At 35.2% G+C, this 14,299-nt stretch overlaps 1 protein-coding gene across 3 annotated transcripts in view; it reads left to right on the forward strand.

The window, feature by feature from the left end:
- CDH10 (cadherin 10) overlaps nt 1-14,299 on the forward strand; it is a 93,262-nt gene that overhangs the window by 35,000 nt on the left and 43,963 nt on the right. For all 3 annotated transcript variants that reach the window (XM_066559450.1, XM_066559459.1, XM_066559442.1), the window contains exon 2: nt 3,455-3,834. In XM_066559450.1, the coding sequence (XP_066415547.1) occupies nt 3,604-3,834 (231 nt within the window). In that variant the 5' untranslated portion in view covers nt 3,455-3,603. The remainder of the gene's footprint in view (nt 1-3,454; nt 3,835-14,299) is intronic.

The raw sequence follows: 14,299 nt of genomic DNA on the forward strand, positions 1-14,299 counted from the left end.
AAGAGGACATAACTTAATATAGAAATAAAATTCCTAGTGTAAAAGTTCTGTCTCCTGAACCAGTAAGTGGAACTTGGACTCATGCATCAGTCAAAAGTATTCATGGCCCATCTTATACAGATGTTAAATCTTATGAGTTTCAAATGGCATGAAGTATGTTTTAGTATTGGAGAGAGGGGTTGAATTAATGAGAAGCAATATATAGTATTTTTTGAATTTTGTAGAAGTTGAAAATCACATGTATACATTTGAGCAGCATTAAAACATTTTCTTCTAAGTTCTGAGAAATATAGAAGTGATCAACCTGTGGAAAGTACTGCCTAATGGTTTTAAAACTGTTACCTGAAAGCTAATGATGATAGAAATTGTTCCAAGAAAACTCATTAGAAATAATACAAATCCACAAACCTGTATAAACAAGAGCACAGTTGGGCACAATGTTCTTCTGTAGTAATTTTACTGTAATTTAGAAGGGTATAACACAAAAATATGGGAATTACACAGGAGGATATTACACAGAAATTGGACATATCTGATAGATTTTAAAAAGCTGTAATTTTTTTCCCTTTGTTTCTTTTCTATTGTGACAAAAATTCAAGTGATCTTCTGGGAAAAGAGGTAGAGAGAGATTTGATGAGAAAGATTGGTGAAACAGTTTAATTTAAAACTATTTGAAGCTATTTTAAACTCTTTAAATTCTTTTTAAAATAAATACTTGAGCCAACAAAGCTATTTAAACTCTTCTGAGTTCTCAAACCCTCCCCTAAGTTAAATTTTTTTTCACAAGTTTGATGGTTTTCCATCTTGTTTTCCAGGGAATTAAAAAGAAACAAAAAACAACCACGCAAACAACAAGCAACGAACAAAACCACCAAAAACCCTAAACACCAAAAAAGCAAACAGATGAAAAATGTTTCTTCCTCCATCCACTCTTCCAGCACAGAATCCAGATATGCAATCTAATACAGAGCTCAGATTTCTGTTTACTTTCTGTAGCTATGGATTAAAAGGTTTCCTTCATCTAATTGTCTTCAAATTTTACCTTTATACAATGCTTTTTATTAGTTTAGTCTGTTTTTTTCTTTTTTGCTAGATCATTTTTAAAGGTAAATGTTATTATTTAGAGTAGACTACTATCAAACTCATCACATTTAAAGCAGGAAACTGAACTCTAACAGGACTCTCAAAGGAGAGAAAAGTCCTTGCTGGTATGTACATCCATTAAGCAGCTGTGCTTGCCAAGTACATTAGCTACTTTTGTGAGTTTAACAAATTTCATCTGAGCTTTCATTCTGCTGACCTAATTTAACAAGAAGGAAATTCAATAACAACCCCTAATATTGAAGCATTATTTCCCAAGAGGCATTTAACAACACTTCTACATCAAATAATAATGTGTGGATAATGGAATATATATACTGAGGGCAACAAGAAAGTGAAAAAAGGGAAAAAAAGAAAGGAAACACTTCCCCCCATACACACACGCACACAAACCCATACCCACACACACAAAAAGAGAGAGTGAGAGAAGAAAATTCTATATACCCTTTTCAAAAACCCACTAGTTTTCAAAATTTTAGGGAAACGGTTTTCAAAATTTTAGGGAAATTGAGAGAGAATTTCAACTTTCAATTTCTTAAGGTCTTTGAGAAGAAATATTTATAATTATCGTGGAATAAATCATTGCCCTCTTCTCTCACTTAGAATACCTTTATCTTAAAAGAACGCAAGAATGAGTTGTGATAAATTATTTCCAAAGTGGAGGACCTCCAGTTTGTACATGCTGATATAATTCAGCATATGTAACATATTCATCATTAGTAGCTTATATTAGAACCGATTTTTCTGTGTATTAATCGAAGTTCACAAATGAGATAAATGTCAAAATTTTAGAAGAAAGGGAAAAGGGGTAAACGAAATTATATATAACTTGGTGTTTGTTTTGACCTATGGAAATGTGTATCTGTGAGTTACTGAGAACAAGGCTGGGGCCAAAATCCTTAATAGCAGTGGCTTTGAGAAATTGTTTGGACTTCCAAATGCTGAGAGAGAGGGGAGAATGTTCGCCTGAGTGAATATGACTTGAAGATAATAACTGGTTCCTGAAAAGTATATGTTCAGTTGTTAAGATGCCTGCCCACAGACACACAGTTTTTAAACTATGTCACTGTATTTCATAGTGTACCCAATTTAAAATTCCTGACATTTTATTATAAGCTCTTTTAATCAACACAGGCTTACCGGAAATAGCTTAAGTAACACATGAATATCAAATTGAAATACAGGAAGAATTTCTGAAATGTTTACATAGCTCTTCTTTGAAAAATAAAAATATTTAAGATGATAGTGAAATATAGTGTAAAGTTATTGAAAGAAGAGCACGTTACTTACCTATTAAAATCAGCAAAGAGGAGAAAAAAAGAACCCAAGCTTATTACTACTTGATTTTCTTGCCACATGTGGAAGAATATTCAACCCGTCCTTGTTTTTTATGGAATATGCTAGGAAGAATAGCAAAACCACCTCAATTAAAGTTTGCAGAAACTACACCCTATTAAGATGAGAAGTCAAAGATTATTATTGTTTACTGGAGCAAACAATTACCAAATGGTCTCACTAACAAAAACTGCTATTCTTTAAATGCTGGTATAGAAGTAAAGTGAAGAGAACTTGACTGAATTTCTCTTGCTGAAATAACATCTCATGATTCTGTTAGATGATGGAAGAAATAAAATAAAGCAGAGTGAAAAAACAAAAGTGGAGACAAAAAAAGGGTCATTTGGGAGAGGCTTGCCTTCTCCCTGCAATATCACTTCCCACAATGAGATTAAATTCAGTATTTCAGGATAGTTGGAAAACTAGGCTGTCATATTTTTTAAAATGTTTCCTACATTTTAAGGCTAAGCTCGCATCACTCTATATTGCAAGACCATCTCAAGAACTTTTTCTGTTTAAAAGTTTGCTTCATATCATGTTGTAGTTCTTCTGATGCATACGATATTTCCTTTTACCATTTAAAATGCCCTGGAGAACTGGTGTTTTACCATTTGTAATTTCTAAAACTACTTTGTGTTAGAGTTTCATGTCTCTTGATACTAAGATTAATAAAACACTGAAATTCCTGTAAATGAAATTGGGTGGAAAACACCTGAAACAAAGGCAGCAGTATTTAATGTGTAAGTTTCAGCAATATTTATCCACCAGTCTAAATAAAGAACACTCAGAAGTTTTGAATTTTTTTAAAATGGCACTCTTACTTATTTTAAGGAAGTATTCTTACAGCAGCTTCCTGATATATTCAGTGTTCCCCCTACATGGATAACCTTTATATTTCTGACCAGATTGCTTTCTATGTCATCATGTTTTGTATGTGAAGGGTACAGAAGCAGTGATGTTGGATGCTAAGGAGTGAATGCATTTCAACTTACATTGTCTCTCCTCTGTTTACTTTCAGGATTTGGCTACTGTATACAGTTCAGAGATGAGCTGCTGGAAACTGCTTGGCTGCATCAGAAACTAGATACATAAAAAAACAAGCCAAGAAAAAACAGGACTTTACGCTCCACTGCTGCCTGGCTTGAAGAGCATCAGCAGTGGAGAACTATGACAATACAGCAAGTCCTATTACTTCTGCTGCTCTGGATGTGGCTGCCACATCCCTGCCATACAGAAATGCTCTTCAGAAGGACTCCTGATCTCAGACCCAGAAGCTTTGGAGGACGTGCTTTAGGGAATGATGGGAAAGCAATTCACCGCCAGAAGCGAGGCTGGATGTGGAATCAGTTTTTTCTTTTAGAGGAATACACAGGATCTGATTATCAGTATGTAGGCAAGGTAAGTTTCTCATAAGGTTTTCTGTATAATTTTCAAGTGTTCTTATCTTTCCACAGTCTTACTTTCTATGTCTTATTCTAATGTGTAAGAAGCAGATTTCCAAGAAACAGATAAACTGTTTCTCCTATTAGAACCACTAACTTAATGTTGCTAGTTAGAGCTACTGAGAAATACCTGAAGGAAAAAAATAAAAATATTTTTCACAGATTTTTTTGTTAAGGACATCATAACTACCAGCAACCCACTCAGTATGTCTTCATTATCAAAGCATAATATTATATAAATAATTATTAAATAATTTTTTAACTCTGTCTCTGAATATTTCATGTTTCATACAAGATATTTCATTCTTTTTCTATGCTCATGTTTGAGGAATGCAGCCTATTTTGAAGAAAAAAATATTCTTCCTCTTTACCTCTCCCTGAAAATCAATTAACTGCAAGGAGTAAAGTTTACTTGCAAACCATGTGATAGAAATGACGTGGTTAGGAAGTGAACTGCAATAGAAGACAGCAGACTGGTACATGTGAATGTATAGCTTACTAGAGGTATACATAAATGACACTGGAAGTGTCCTTTAAACCATTTTCTGTTGATGTTTCAGTTTTCCCAAGTAATTTATTGAAAATATATATAATGTATAATACATTATACATTATATATATTTTCTACACTAACATTAACTACATCATCACTACAATAACAGTCAGGTAAAAGATGTTAATTCAAAGTGGTAATTTTCTTGAAAATGAAATTTAGTGTCACCAGTAATGGGTAGAACTTAACACCAATGATTTGTTCTAAACAAAGAAATTCAATTTTCTACAAAGCAGATTTTGAGTATTTACATGGTTTTGAACTTGAAAAATACCACAGTGATATACTGACTTTTTGAAAATCATTGAACCACAGAGCAGCTAAGATTTTAAGGCATGTTTGGAAATCAACAAGTTCAAACCGCATGCTCAAAGCAGAGTAAGCTTGATTTTTCTCATGGCTATGTCCTGTCAGATTTTAAATAGCTGCAAAGGTAGAGACGTCACAATCTCACCAGACAAACTATTCAAGTGTTTGACCATCCACTCAGTAAAAGTTATGTTCCTATATTTAAAGGGAATTTCTTGTATATCACATTGTGCCTATTGTCTCTTGTCATGTCACTGAGCACCACTGAAAAGAGCAGGGCCTGTCTCCCTCACTTCTTCCCCACAAGTATTTATATACATTAATAAAGTCTGTGCTGAGCCTTCTCTTCTCCAGGCTGAGCAATCTCAGCTCTTCTAGTATGAAAAATGCCCTAATCCCCTACTCAACTTTCTGGCTATTTCCTGGACTCCATTCCAGTAGTTCTGTACCTCTCTTCACATGGGGAACCCAGACCTTGACACAGAAGTACAGATTTATCTCACCGAGGCAGAGGAGAGAGGAATGATTACCTCTCTTGATCTCCAAGTCATCTCTTCCAAATGGAGCCCAGGGTGCTGATGACCTTTGCTGCAAGGGCACATTTCTGGCTCCTGGTCAGCTTGCTGTTCAAGGTCACTCTGCAAAACTCCTATCCAGCCAGCTGGGCCCCAGCATGTACTGGTGTATGGGAGCATTATATTAGAAAATATTTCTTGGAAGAATTAAGGATACTGGAGGATTTGTGAAAAGAAATGCTTATTAAAACTTATGAAATTTAAACACTAAGTAAAAATTTAAGAGTGCAGGCTTATGAATGTAAGTAATTTTTTATTTGTTGCCTTGAGTCTGTAATATTAGCACTAGCATTTAAATACTGCAGCCATTTCCAAAGCATGTTAAGTCTTGTAAATAGTCCCTATATTTATTTCATCCAGTTCTCAAGTGTAAAGTCATGGCTACCAAGTTTTCTTAAGCAAGTAGGCCAGTTCCTCAGTCTGGGTCAGGTAGATAGTTTATGAAAATTGACCTTACCCACAAAATAAGAAGGGTCACTGTATCAAAACATTTACTATTGTATTGAAAGTATATTGCTTACAACTATTTTGATAGGTAGGTGACAAGAAATGCCACTTTCCTCTTAATTTCTCTGCAGCATGTTTAGAGATGGTGTTTGGAAGTTTTGGGAGATAATAAGAGAACTCAATGATTCATGGTCAAGGACTATGAGAGAATTTTTGTACAATGCCAGTGGACAAATCAGCAGAACTTCCAAAGCTGATTCATCTGGGTTTATGGTTTACATCTTTTGCTTTCTGATCTCATGACTGATATATTTTTTCTTGTTTCATAACCTGCATCTAAATATCTGTCAGGGAAACTTCATAACTGGTGAATATGAAACAATTGTCTGCAATTCACAATGCAATTTATGCACTCATTTATTCACTGTTTGGGTCATCTTGAGAATGTTCAACTACAATAATATGATGGAAATGGGGTTCACTGAATTAAGGGGATACAAAATCCCATAACTACTGAAGCATGCCTTCATTAATCTGTGTGGAATGGTGGCAGAGTACATATTGGCTGGTTATGGACATTTCCAGGTTTCTTTAGATTAGGACTTATTATTATCACAAGAAAGAGGATGGTCATCCTTTCCTTCGTGTAACACAGAGCATCCTTAGAACAGAAATCAAAATTATGTAAGTGATTTTTGTATATGCAGAATCTCAAATAATGATTCCAGCTGTATTTCTACTAAAGGTTGAAGTCACAAAGAAGAGCCATGTGGAAAAACAAACCTTTCTCTCTCTCTCTCTCTCTCTCTCTCTCTCTCTCTCTCTCTCTCTCTCTCTCTATATATATATATATATATATATATATATATATATATATATATATAAAATATAATTTGTCTTTGAGGTATCTTTAAAAAAAAAGAAGAAAATCTGAAGAAATTTAGAAGAAATTTCTTACTAGAAGAAAATCTGAGTAAAAGTCATCCTCCCATTTTAATTAAACAATGCAGGAATGTTCTAAAAGAAGTGTAAACCTCATGTCAGAAAACCCCTTCATTAATATTATGGAAAGTTGATTCATAATTTTTATTTCTTTTCTTAGTATACAGTTTCAAGGCCCATTTATTGTTTTTCAAATTAAGTGCTGAAATTATAAAATATTACTCATTTTCAAACCTGTTCTGAAAAACTTCAGTTTACTTTGAGTATATCCAGAAAAAAAAAACTTTTGAAACAAAACTTTTATTTTCTAGTAGTTGTCATCTAAAGGAAGCACTCTGTACCAACAATATCTTTGTACAGGATCATTCAAAAATAAATTTACAAGTAAATTCTTTATCCATATTAAAGTTCATTTCTCCTCTTATTATCTCAACAGATCTTGTCAATTGTTTATTTTTGCAGATATTCTCCCAGCTTAGATTTCTGAGATAAATATTGACTTTTTCTGGCAATGTCCATTACAGTTGTTTTATTGCATAAACAATCCACTGACACAAATATTTCAGCACTTTGAGAGACTGAAGTTCTTAGTAACACTGCAGTGCCTTTTAGTATCTCAAGGGATAATTTATCATATATTTGCACATAAATATATATAACATTTGTGTGTGTCATATTAGAACTGTTACCAGAAAGGATTATCCTGGCAGTATTCACTTTCACATGCTTGTAATGTAGTCATTATCTTTGATGGTGTAAAGAGCAGAACATGTCAGCCTCTCTTAGTTCCTTTCACTCAGAGAATCCCAACCCAGACATGATTCTGAGGGAAAGACTTAGTAAGCTGTGTGTGCATGACACATTTTCAGGAGCAGCAGTTATAGTTTCAGTAACTATCCATTGATGCTGTGGATGATGTGCCACATAACAGTCAGGAAGACATAAGGCAGTGAAGCCTCAGATGTTGCTTTTATTTTTGTTTCTGATGAAGTAGCTATCAAAAGTACTGGTTTGAAGAGGGTAGCATAAAATATCATGTTTTGATTTCAAAGAATTCATCATCAGGTGTGACACATATAATAAATGGTCCCAATGAAGTGATGTTATTGTAGTGGTAAGGTGAAGACTTACCAAGCCCTTTTAAAAATCTCTGCATTTTGATTTCTGAAGAGGGTTTCTACCATAGTTCTTTCTTTTTTGAAGACCTTTGCTGCTATGAGAGACTGAAGAGAAAGGTTTTGAATTCCAAGTGCTAATGTGCAGGCTTAATATTTGGTGTGAAGCTCTGACTGAGAGATATAAAATGCCTTTTCTTTCAGGTGATGGTAATCAGCTCTGTGGCACTGAAGTTCTGTAGAGGCTGAATTTTCAGCTAGAGCAGATTCTCATGACAGAGATCAATAAAAAAGAATGGAAAGGGTTGGAAGATATTCTACAAACTGAATAAATGAATAGTGATCTGTCAAGGTGAAAGAGGGCAGCTAGTCCTTTAACAGTTTCCATGTGAGGTGGTTTTGGTACAATTTCACATGAACCAAAGCCCAAGTTATTCACAGCTGTGTATCTTCAAAACCCTTATCTTATTAAAGATACTGCACTGTGATGGAATTGATATTTGAGACACAAGAACATTTATAAATTTATTTCTTTCTCAGCAAGACTTAAAATACAGAATGTGAAGAGGGTTATTTAAGGCACCAGTTCATCTCAAGTCTATGAAAGATTGCTTTTGGGGGTACATGTGTGGCCTCCTAGAAATTTATGAACAGGTCAACAGTGTCAGAGTGTGATATTGTTTTCCCATAATATCAGAGACATCAAAAGCTTCCTGTGGGATTGTCCTGAAGGCTGATTGAGTGAGTCTGGGAAAGGTTCATTCTCAAAGTCTGTTGAGTCTCAGCTTAGTGGGAGTTATGACTATAACTGCTTAGATTCATCACTTACTCTAAATCGTTTAGTGTGCAGAGGGTTGATATTTTCTATTTGCAGAAGGATTATTCCATTGGAAACCTCAGTGTATGCTGGAGGCTCTGATTTCTTGCTTCAGGAAACAGCAGCAAAAGGTGCTGGTGGCAAAGAGCTATCCAGGCTGAATACTAAGGTTTTATTTTCATAAATAATGAATTGTTTGTTAGCTACTGTTCTGGATGTACCCCTACAATACACTGGATTTTGTTGGATGATACAGAATGCAATGGGCAACTGTTGAAGAATGCAAAGGCTTTGTATTGTTCACAAGTCTTTTAGTGATGACCAAAAGAGCCACAGTTTTTGTGCGCCTGAATTTGAAGCCAGATATATTTGTTCAAAGACTGTGGCTTCACAGCCTGGGACAGATGTCTGTGTGTGTAAATTTCTTTAAAGTGTTGTCTGCTTAGAAGAAAAGAGAGGTTAAGTCACCTGAGTAGGGCATACTGAGGGCATACTTCCTTACCCACTGCTTAAGGAGACAATTCCCAGTGTCCAAATTATCTGATTATATTTTTGCTCAGATGTGCCCCACACTTTAAATGAAAGACCTAAGTGGGCACTCCCAGTTCCTTTCTTTTGAGCCAGTGAGTTTTTTAAGTTGATGGGTCATGATGTCCCTGTGGCCAGAATGACCTTTTACCCAATCAGAGCTTTCCTTGTAGTCCATATATTCTGTATTCTTTGTGTCTCCAATATCAGTGATGTGTTCTTCTCCTGCAGTTTTTTTTTAACCTCCCCCTGCATCTGGGGAAACACCTAGAAAATAGTACGACCTTTATCTTATCCCAAGTTCCTGCTATGGGGCCTTCTCTTATAGTTCAAGTTCTGGGTATCCATGGAAGGATGTTTGGGTGGGCCTAGGTGTTCATTAGTGGTCACAGATGCCATCTGTCCCATAACTTGGGGTGGTCTTTGTTTGACCAGTGATATATGTACAAGCAGTTGCTTCCTTACACAGTTTGCCATAGGACGAATTTTTGCCCGGATGCATTAACCAGGATGAGCTAACCAGACCTCACTCTGTGAGGCCTGGGATTCATGCCATCCTGCTGCTCCATTCTGGTCTTATCTCATGGCAAAGTCCTTCTGTGGGATGAGCAGTGTTCGAGACAGGCAACTGTGCTCTTCAACTCCTTGCAATTCCAAAAAGAGAAACAAAGCAAAATACATAGAAAAAGAACAGTAAGACACTAAATTGCTCAGGTAGACATATCTATATCTCAGGTAGACACATGTAAATGTGCTTTTATTCAATAGCTTGAAGTTAAACACGAAGCATAGTAGAGGACCTCTTTCACTTCCATGGGTTGTTTGAGGCATACTTTGCATAGTTTTAAAGGTCATGATAACTGAAGGAGTTACAGTCAAAGAAGTGGGATATCATCTGTAAAATTATATTTGCTCAACTTTCAAGCAAATACTAATTTTATAATCTGTTCTTTTATCTCTTTGGCTTCTATAGGACCTTAAGTATTTTACTTACCATGTTTAACAATTTTAATGGTCTTGGAATCTGAATAGATCTTTACAGAAAACAAGATAGTTTTATTTTTTTCCCCTCTTAAGGAAAACTAACTAAAACTGAATGTAGGAGGTGCAAAGTAGAGGAATATACTAATGGAAATTTCAAGTTCTACTGAACAAAGTTATGAATCAATTGAAAATAAAATGAACTTAATTGTTCTTCCTGACCAAAATGACCCTTTGCAGGCAATTTAAAGCTTTCTGTTTCAAGCACAGCTTTTGCATGCTATAACTGGTATGTTGAACTTTCGAGGTAAAACACTAAAAGGTATTTCTTGTTTGCTGTCATATGTCCGGGGCAGTGTTTTACCGCTCCCTGAGGGGCTCAGCCTGCCCCGCGCTGCAGCCACTGGCACAGCCCCGGCTCCGCGCAGGGAACGCAGGGCAGGACCCCCAGTGCTGCCCCTGCCACTGAGCAGGCACCTACCCTATATATGATAACACGCCTAGCTCACGTGTATTAACGCAGCTTTTTATTATTTCCTTGTCCATGTGTCAAGAGTTCTCAGTATTGCAGAATTACATGCTTTGTTCATACTTAATCTGCCGTGAGTGCTTCACAAATACCACTTTCCAAACAGTGTGGGTATTTCACTTCATGTATTTCCAAGTCCATCCATCTAATTGCTTTCAAGTGCTTTACCCTTATGTAAATACTTTGCAAGTCTACTTATAAACTAATGCAAATATGAGTAGGGACAAGTAGCTGAATATTTTTTCCTCCTCTTCTGTCAAGTAAATGGAAGCTACTTGTCTAATGTTATTGAGTGCTTGGAGGTGGCATGATAAATGCAAAACACAGGGAATGTATGAATCATAGAACCCCAGAATCTCCTGAGCTGGAAAGGACCCACAAGCATTGAGTTCAACTCCTGGCCCTGCACAGAACCCCAAGAATCACACCATGTGCCTGAGAGCATTGTCCAGTGTTTCTTGAATTCCAGCAGGCTAGCTTTACCTAAATGATTTAATGAAAACTATCTAGTTTGATACAAGAGTGAATAATACTATTTGACTTCTCCATTTTTCTTTTGCACATTGATACTTGAGTCCAAGCCATTTATCAATCTGATGAGAACTGGTAAATGAGCCTGAGGAGTCAATACAGTTCTGCTAGTCATGGAGGTAGGTTTCCTGAAACTGCTTTACTCAGTATCTGAGAAAAGTATTTTTAAATGGTAGATTTTAAATTTATTCTAGTAATCCCAGTAGTAGTAATCTGCCACTTTGAAAATAATTTATAAAATAAATAATTCTCATCTGTGTAAGCACAAAGTGAAATAAAATCTAGCAGTGGTCAGGAATATTTAGAAGGAAGATAGTCTAAATTACGGGCATACTTCCAGCAGGTGTAAAATCACCAATAGGATACATTTTGCTGCCTTTATGAAGAACACCTATAGCTCTCTTGGGTGGTTTTCATTTAGAGTTTGTATCTGATTATGCATTGTACTTAAAACAACATCATACTTCAAAACAGTATAAGAAACTGAGAAATAGTTTAATCTGAACTCTCCAGTTCCTTTCAGTTCAATTTATCTTTCAGTTTTAGAATTTCATCTGCTTGTCACAAAAAAAGATAGTCCAAAAGGGAAAGAACTGATAAATCTGAAATGATTTATATTCAAAGCCACAACTCAAGAAAAGTAGAGTCTGCTTCATCACAGTACATTCATTCACTCAAGGAATTAAAAACCATAATATAAAAGAGAGCATTACAAATTTTTGACCTATACCTTATTTGAAATTATAAATGTGTAAATAGCCAATAGTTACAGCAGCAGTTTAAAGGCTGATTCTCCTTAGGGGCTTTTTTATTTTTCCTTCTCTTGATTTTTTTTTGTTAAATCAGATGCAGATGACCTTTTAAATATCCTGTATACACAGATCGCAAGGAAGATCTGGGAGTAATACTGTGGAAAAATTGGTGACTTGCAACAAAATACCCATGAGGGAGAGAGTTCTAAGAAGTTAAAAGTTGATGTTTACCCTTTTAAAATGTCTTCCTGCTAGAAGGTTTTCCTTATATCTATGAGTGGTTTTGTCTTTGAAGATAATTAAAATAAGCTGAAGCGAAAAGACTGTAATGGTAAGTTCTTCCAAAGTTTCTAATACCTTTTGTTTTGAGACAGGAAGTATCTGAAGTCCCAGAAGATAGAGTAGGATTTGCTTGCAGGAGTAAACAAATATCATTGTCCAACTCACCAGCGTTACTTTCTCAAATAGTTATTTCTGATTCCTAAGTTTTTTCAATAGCTATTTACTTCAGAGCATTAAAGGAGGACAGGACCAGTGAGGGGAAAAAATTACCCTTTAATTTTACAATATTTTGGTCTGTAGTAATTTTAAATATATAACCCTAGATGAGTTCCTAATCTTTTCAAGCCTGAGAACAGAAGCTGTCTTGTTTTTGTTTCAAAGACTGAATTCACAGACCACCCAAATTCTTGACAGGCAGGTACAAAGGTACCTTACACATCTGAACACATGTCAGAACTTAGAAAATTATTAGTGAATAGTTAGGAGGCTTGGTATCATAAAAGGCATTCATAAACAGATTTATGCAAAGAGCTAGGTGGAAAATATGTGCTGAACAAAGAAAGATAATGTTCTGGGATACTCATGGTATTGTAGTTTTTAAAACTAAGAAGTTACAAAGATTGCTGCCTTCACTGTATACTCAGAGGACAGGGAATTAAAATTTGAGTGGGAAAAGAATGCATACTTGCAAGAACATGGAACAGCTGAAGAAAACCTAGGTGCTCAACAGCAATTCTGATCATCTCTCCTGTTCCCCTTATCAACCATGTAGAAAAGCCTTGCTTCTTCATATTGGCTATGCCTTTCATCTTTTTCATAGATCTCTGGTCCAAAGTCCAGTTATGCTACCTGGATTTAAAATTATTGTCTTACACACAATGCAAACCTATACCAAATTAACTTTTTTGGTGATATTATTATTTAGGAAGTAGTGTAGATGCTCTCCCTGCCTCTGAAATTGTATTCCTTCAGTCCTGCCTTTCCTTTCAACTTGCCTAAATATGTGGATCAAAGCAGTTGTGGGGGAAGACATAAGCAAATTAGGCTTACTCTTGGTGTAAAGTTAGGAGTAATCATACTGTCTTTCACTGCCAGTGTTTTGGTAATCTGAGGGTTTTTTCAGGTTCCCGTTGGATTGTTGGTTTGGTTTTTTTTTGTGGGGTTTTTTTTTTTTTGGTTGAGAATGTTTGTACTTACTTAATAATTCTCAAGCAAATGACACTTATTAACACAACAGGAAACAGAGATTGAAATGATGATTTGGAATATTTCTGGGTGAAACTGGTGGCAAAAAGAAGCACAAAGACAAACAGAAACCCACAAAAAAACCTACTTCGTAGAAAAGTTTGGAAGACTGCATGATGCATTAGAGATGATAATATGGGATACTTTTTCTCTTCCACACTCAGGAACAGCTGAGAAAAGATGCAACTAGTCTTTCTGACCATTTGGTTTAGAAGCTCGTTTATGTTACAAACGTGCTTTTCTTGGTTTTATTCCTAAAATGTTTTAATAGTTTTCTTGGTAATTATATGTAATTTAGAAGTACATATGTTACAATATAGGAATTAATAGAATAAATTACACTTGATATGCAGAAACATGAAGTAGTAGTACAGATTTTTTCTTTCTATATTAAGAACTCCATCTTCTAATGACAGCATTTGCATATCCATTTTGATGTATGACATTTGCTGTGAAGTATGCATAAATTCAAATTTCTGAGTCTCCATGCTGATGATTGTAAATTCCATTAGAAATTATATCTTTAGGAATTTGAAATATTTAAGAAATATTATCTTAGAGTGAATGTAATAATTAAAAACTATTAGTACCTAGGCAATCTTGGATAGAAATTATCTATCTTAATACCAAATTATTAAAATGACATTGATATTTTAAGTTTTGGCAGTGAGAATATTGATTAATGCAACTCTGTTGCAACAGTGAGAGGTGAAGTAAATGGGGGGAGAAAAAGAGGGTTCTATTTTTTAAATTTTGTTTTAACGAGTAGGAATTTAAAGAAATGCCATGAAAATCCATTTTGAGAAAGGAAACTG

Source organism: Molothrus aeneus, chromosome 1, assembly GCF_037042795.1.
Source record: "Molothrus aeneus isolate 106 chromosome 1, BPBGC_Maene_1.0, whole genome shotgun sequence".
Classification (NCBI taxonomy): Eukaryota; Metazoa; Chordata; class Aves; order Passeriformes; family Icteridae; genus Molothrus; species Molothrus aeneus.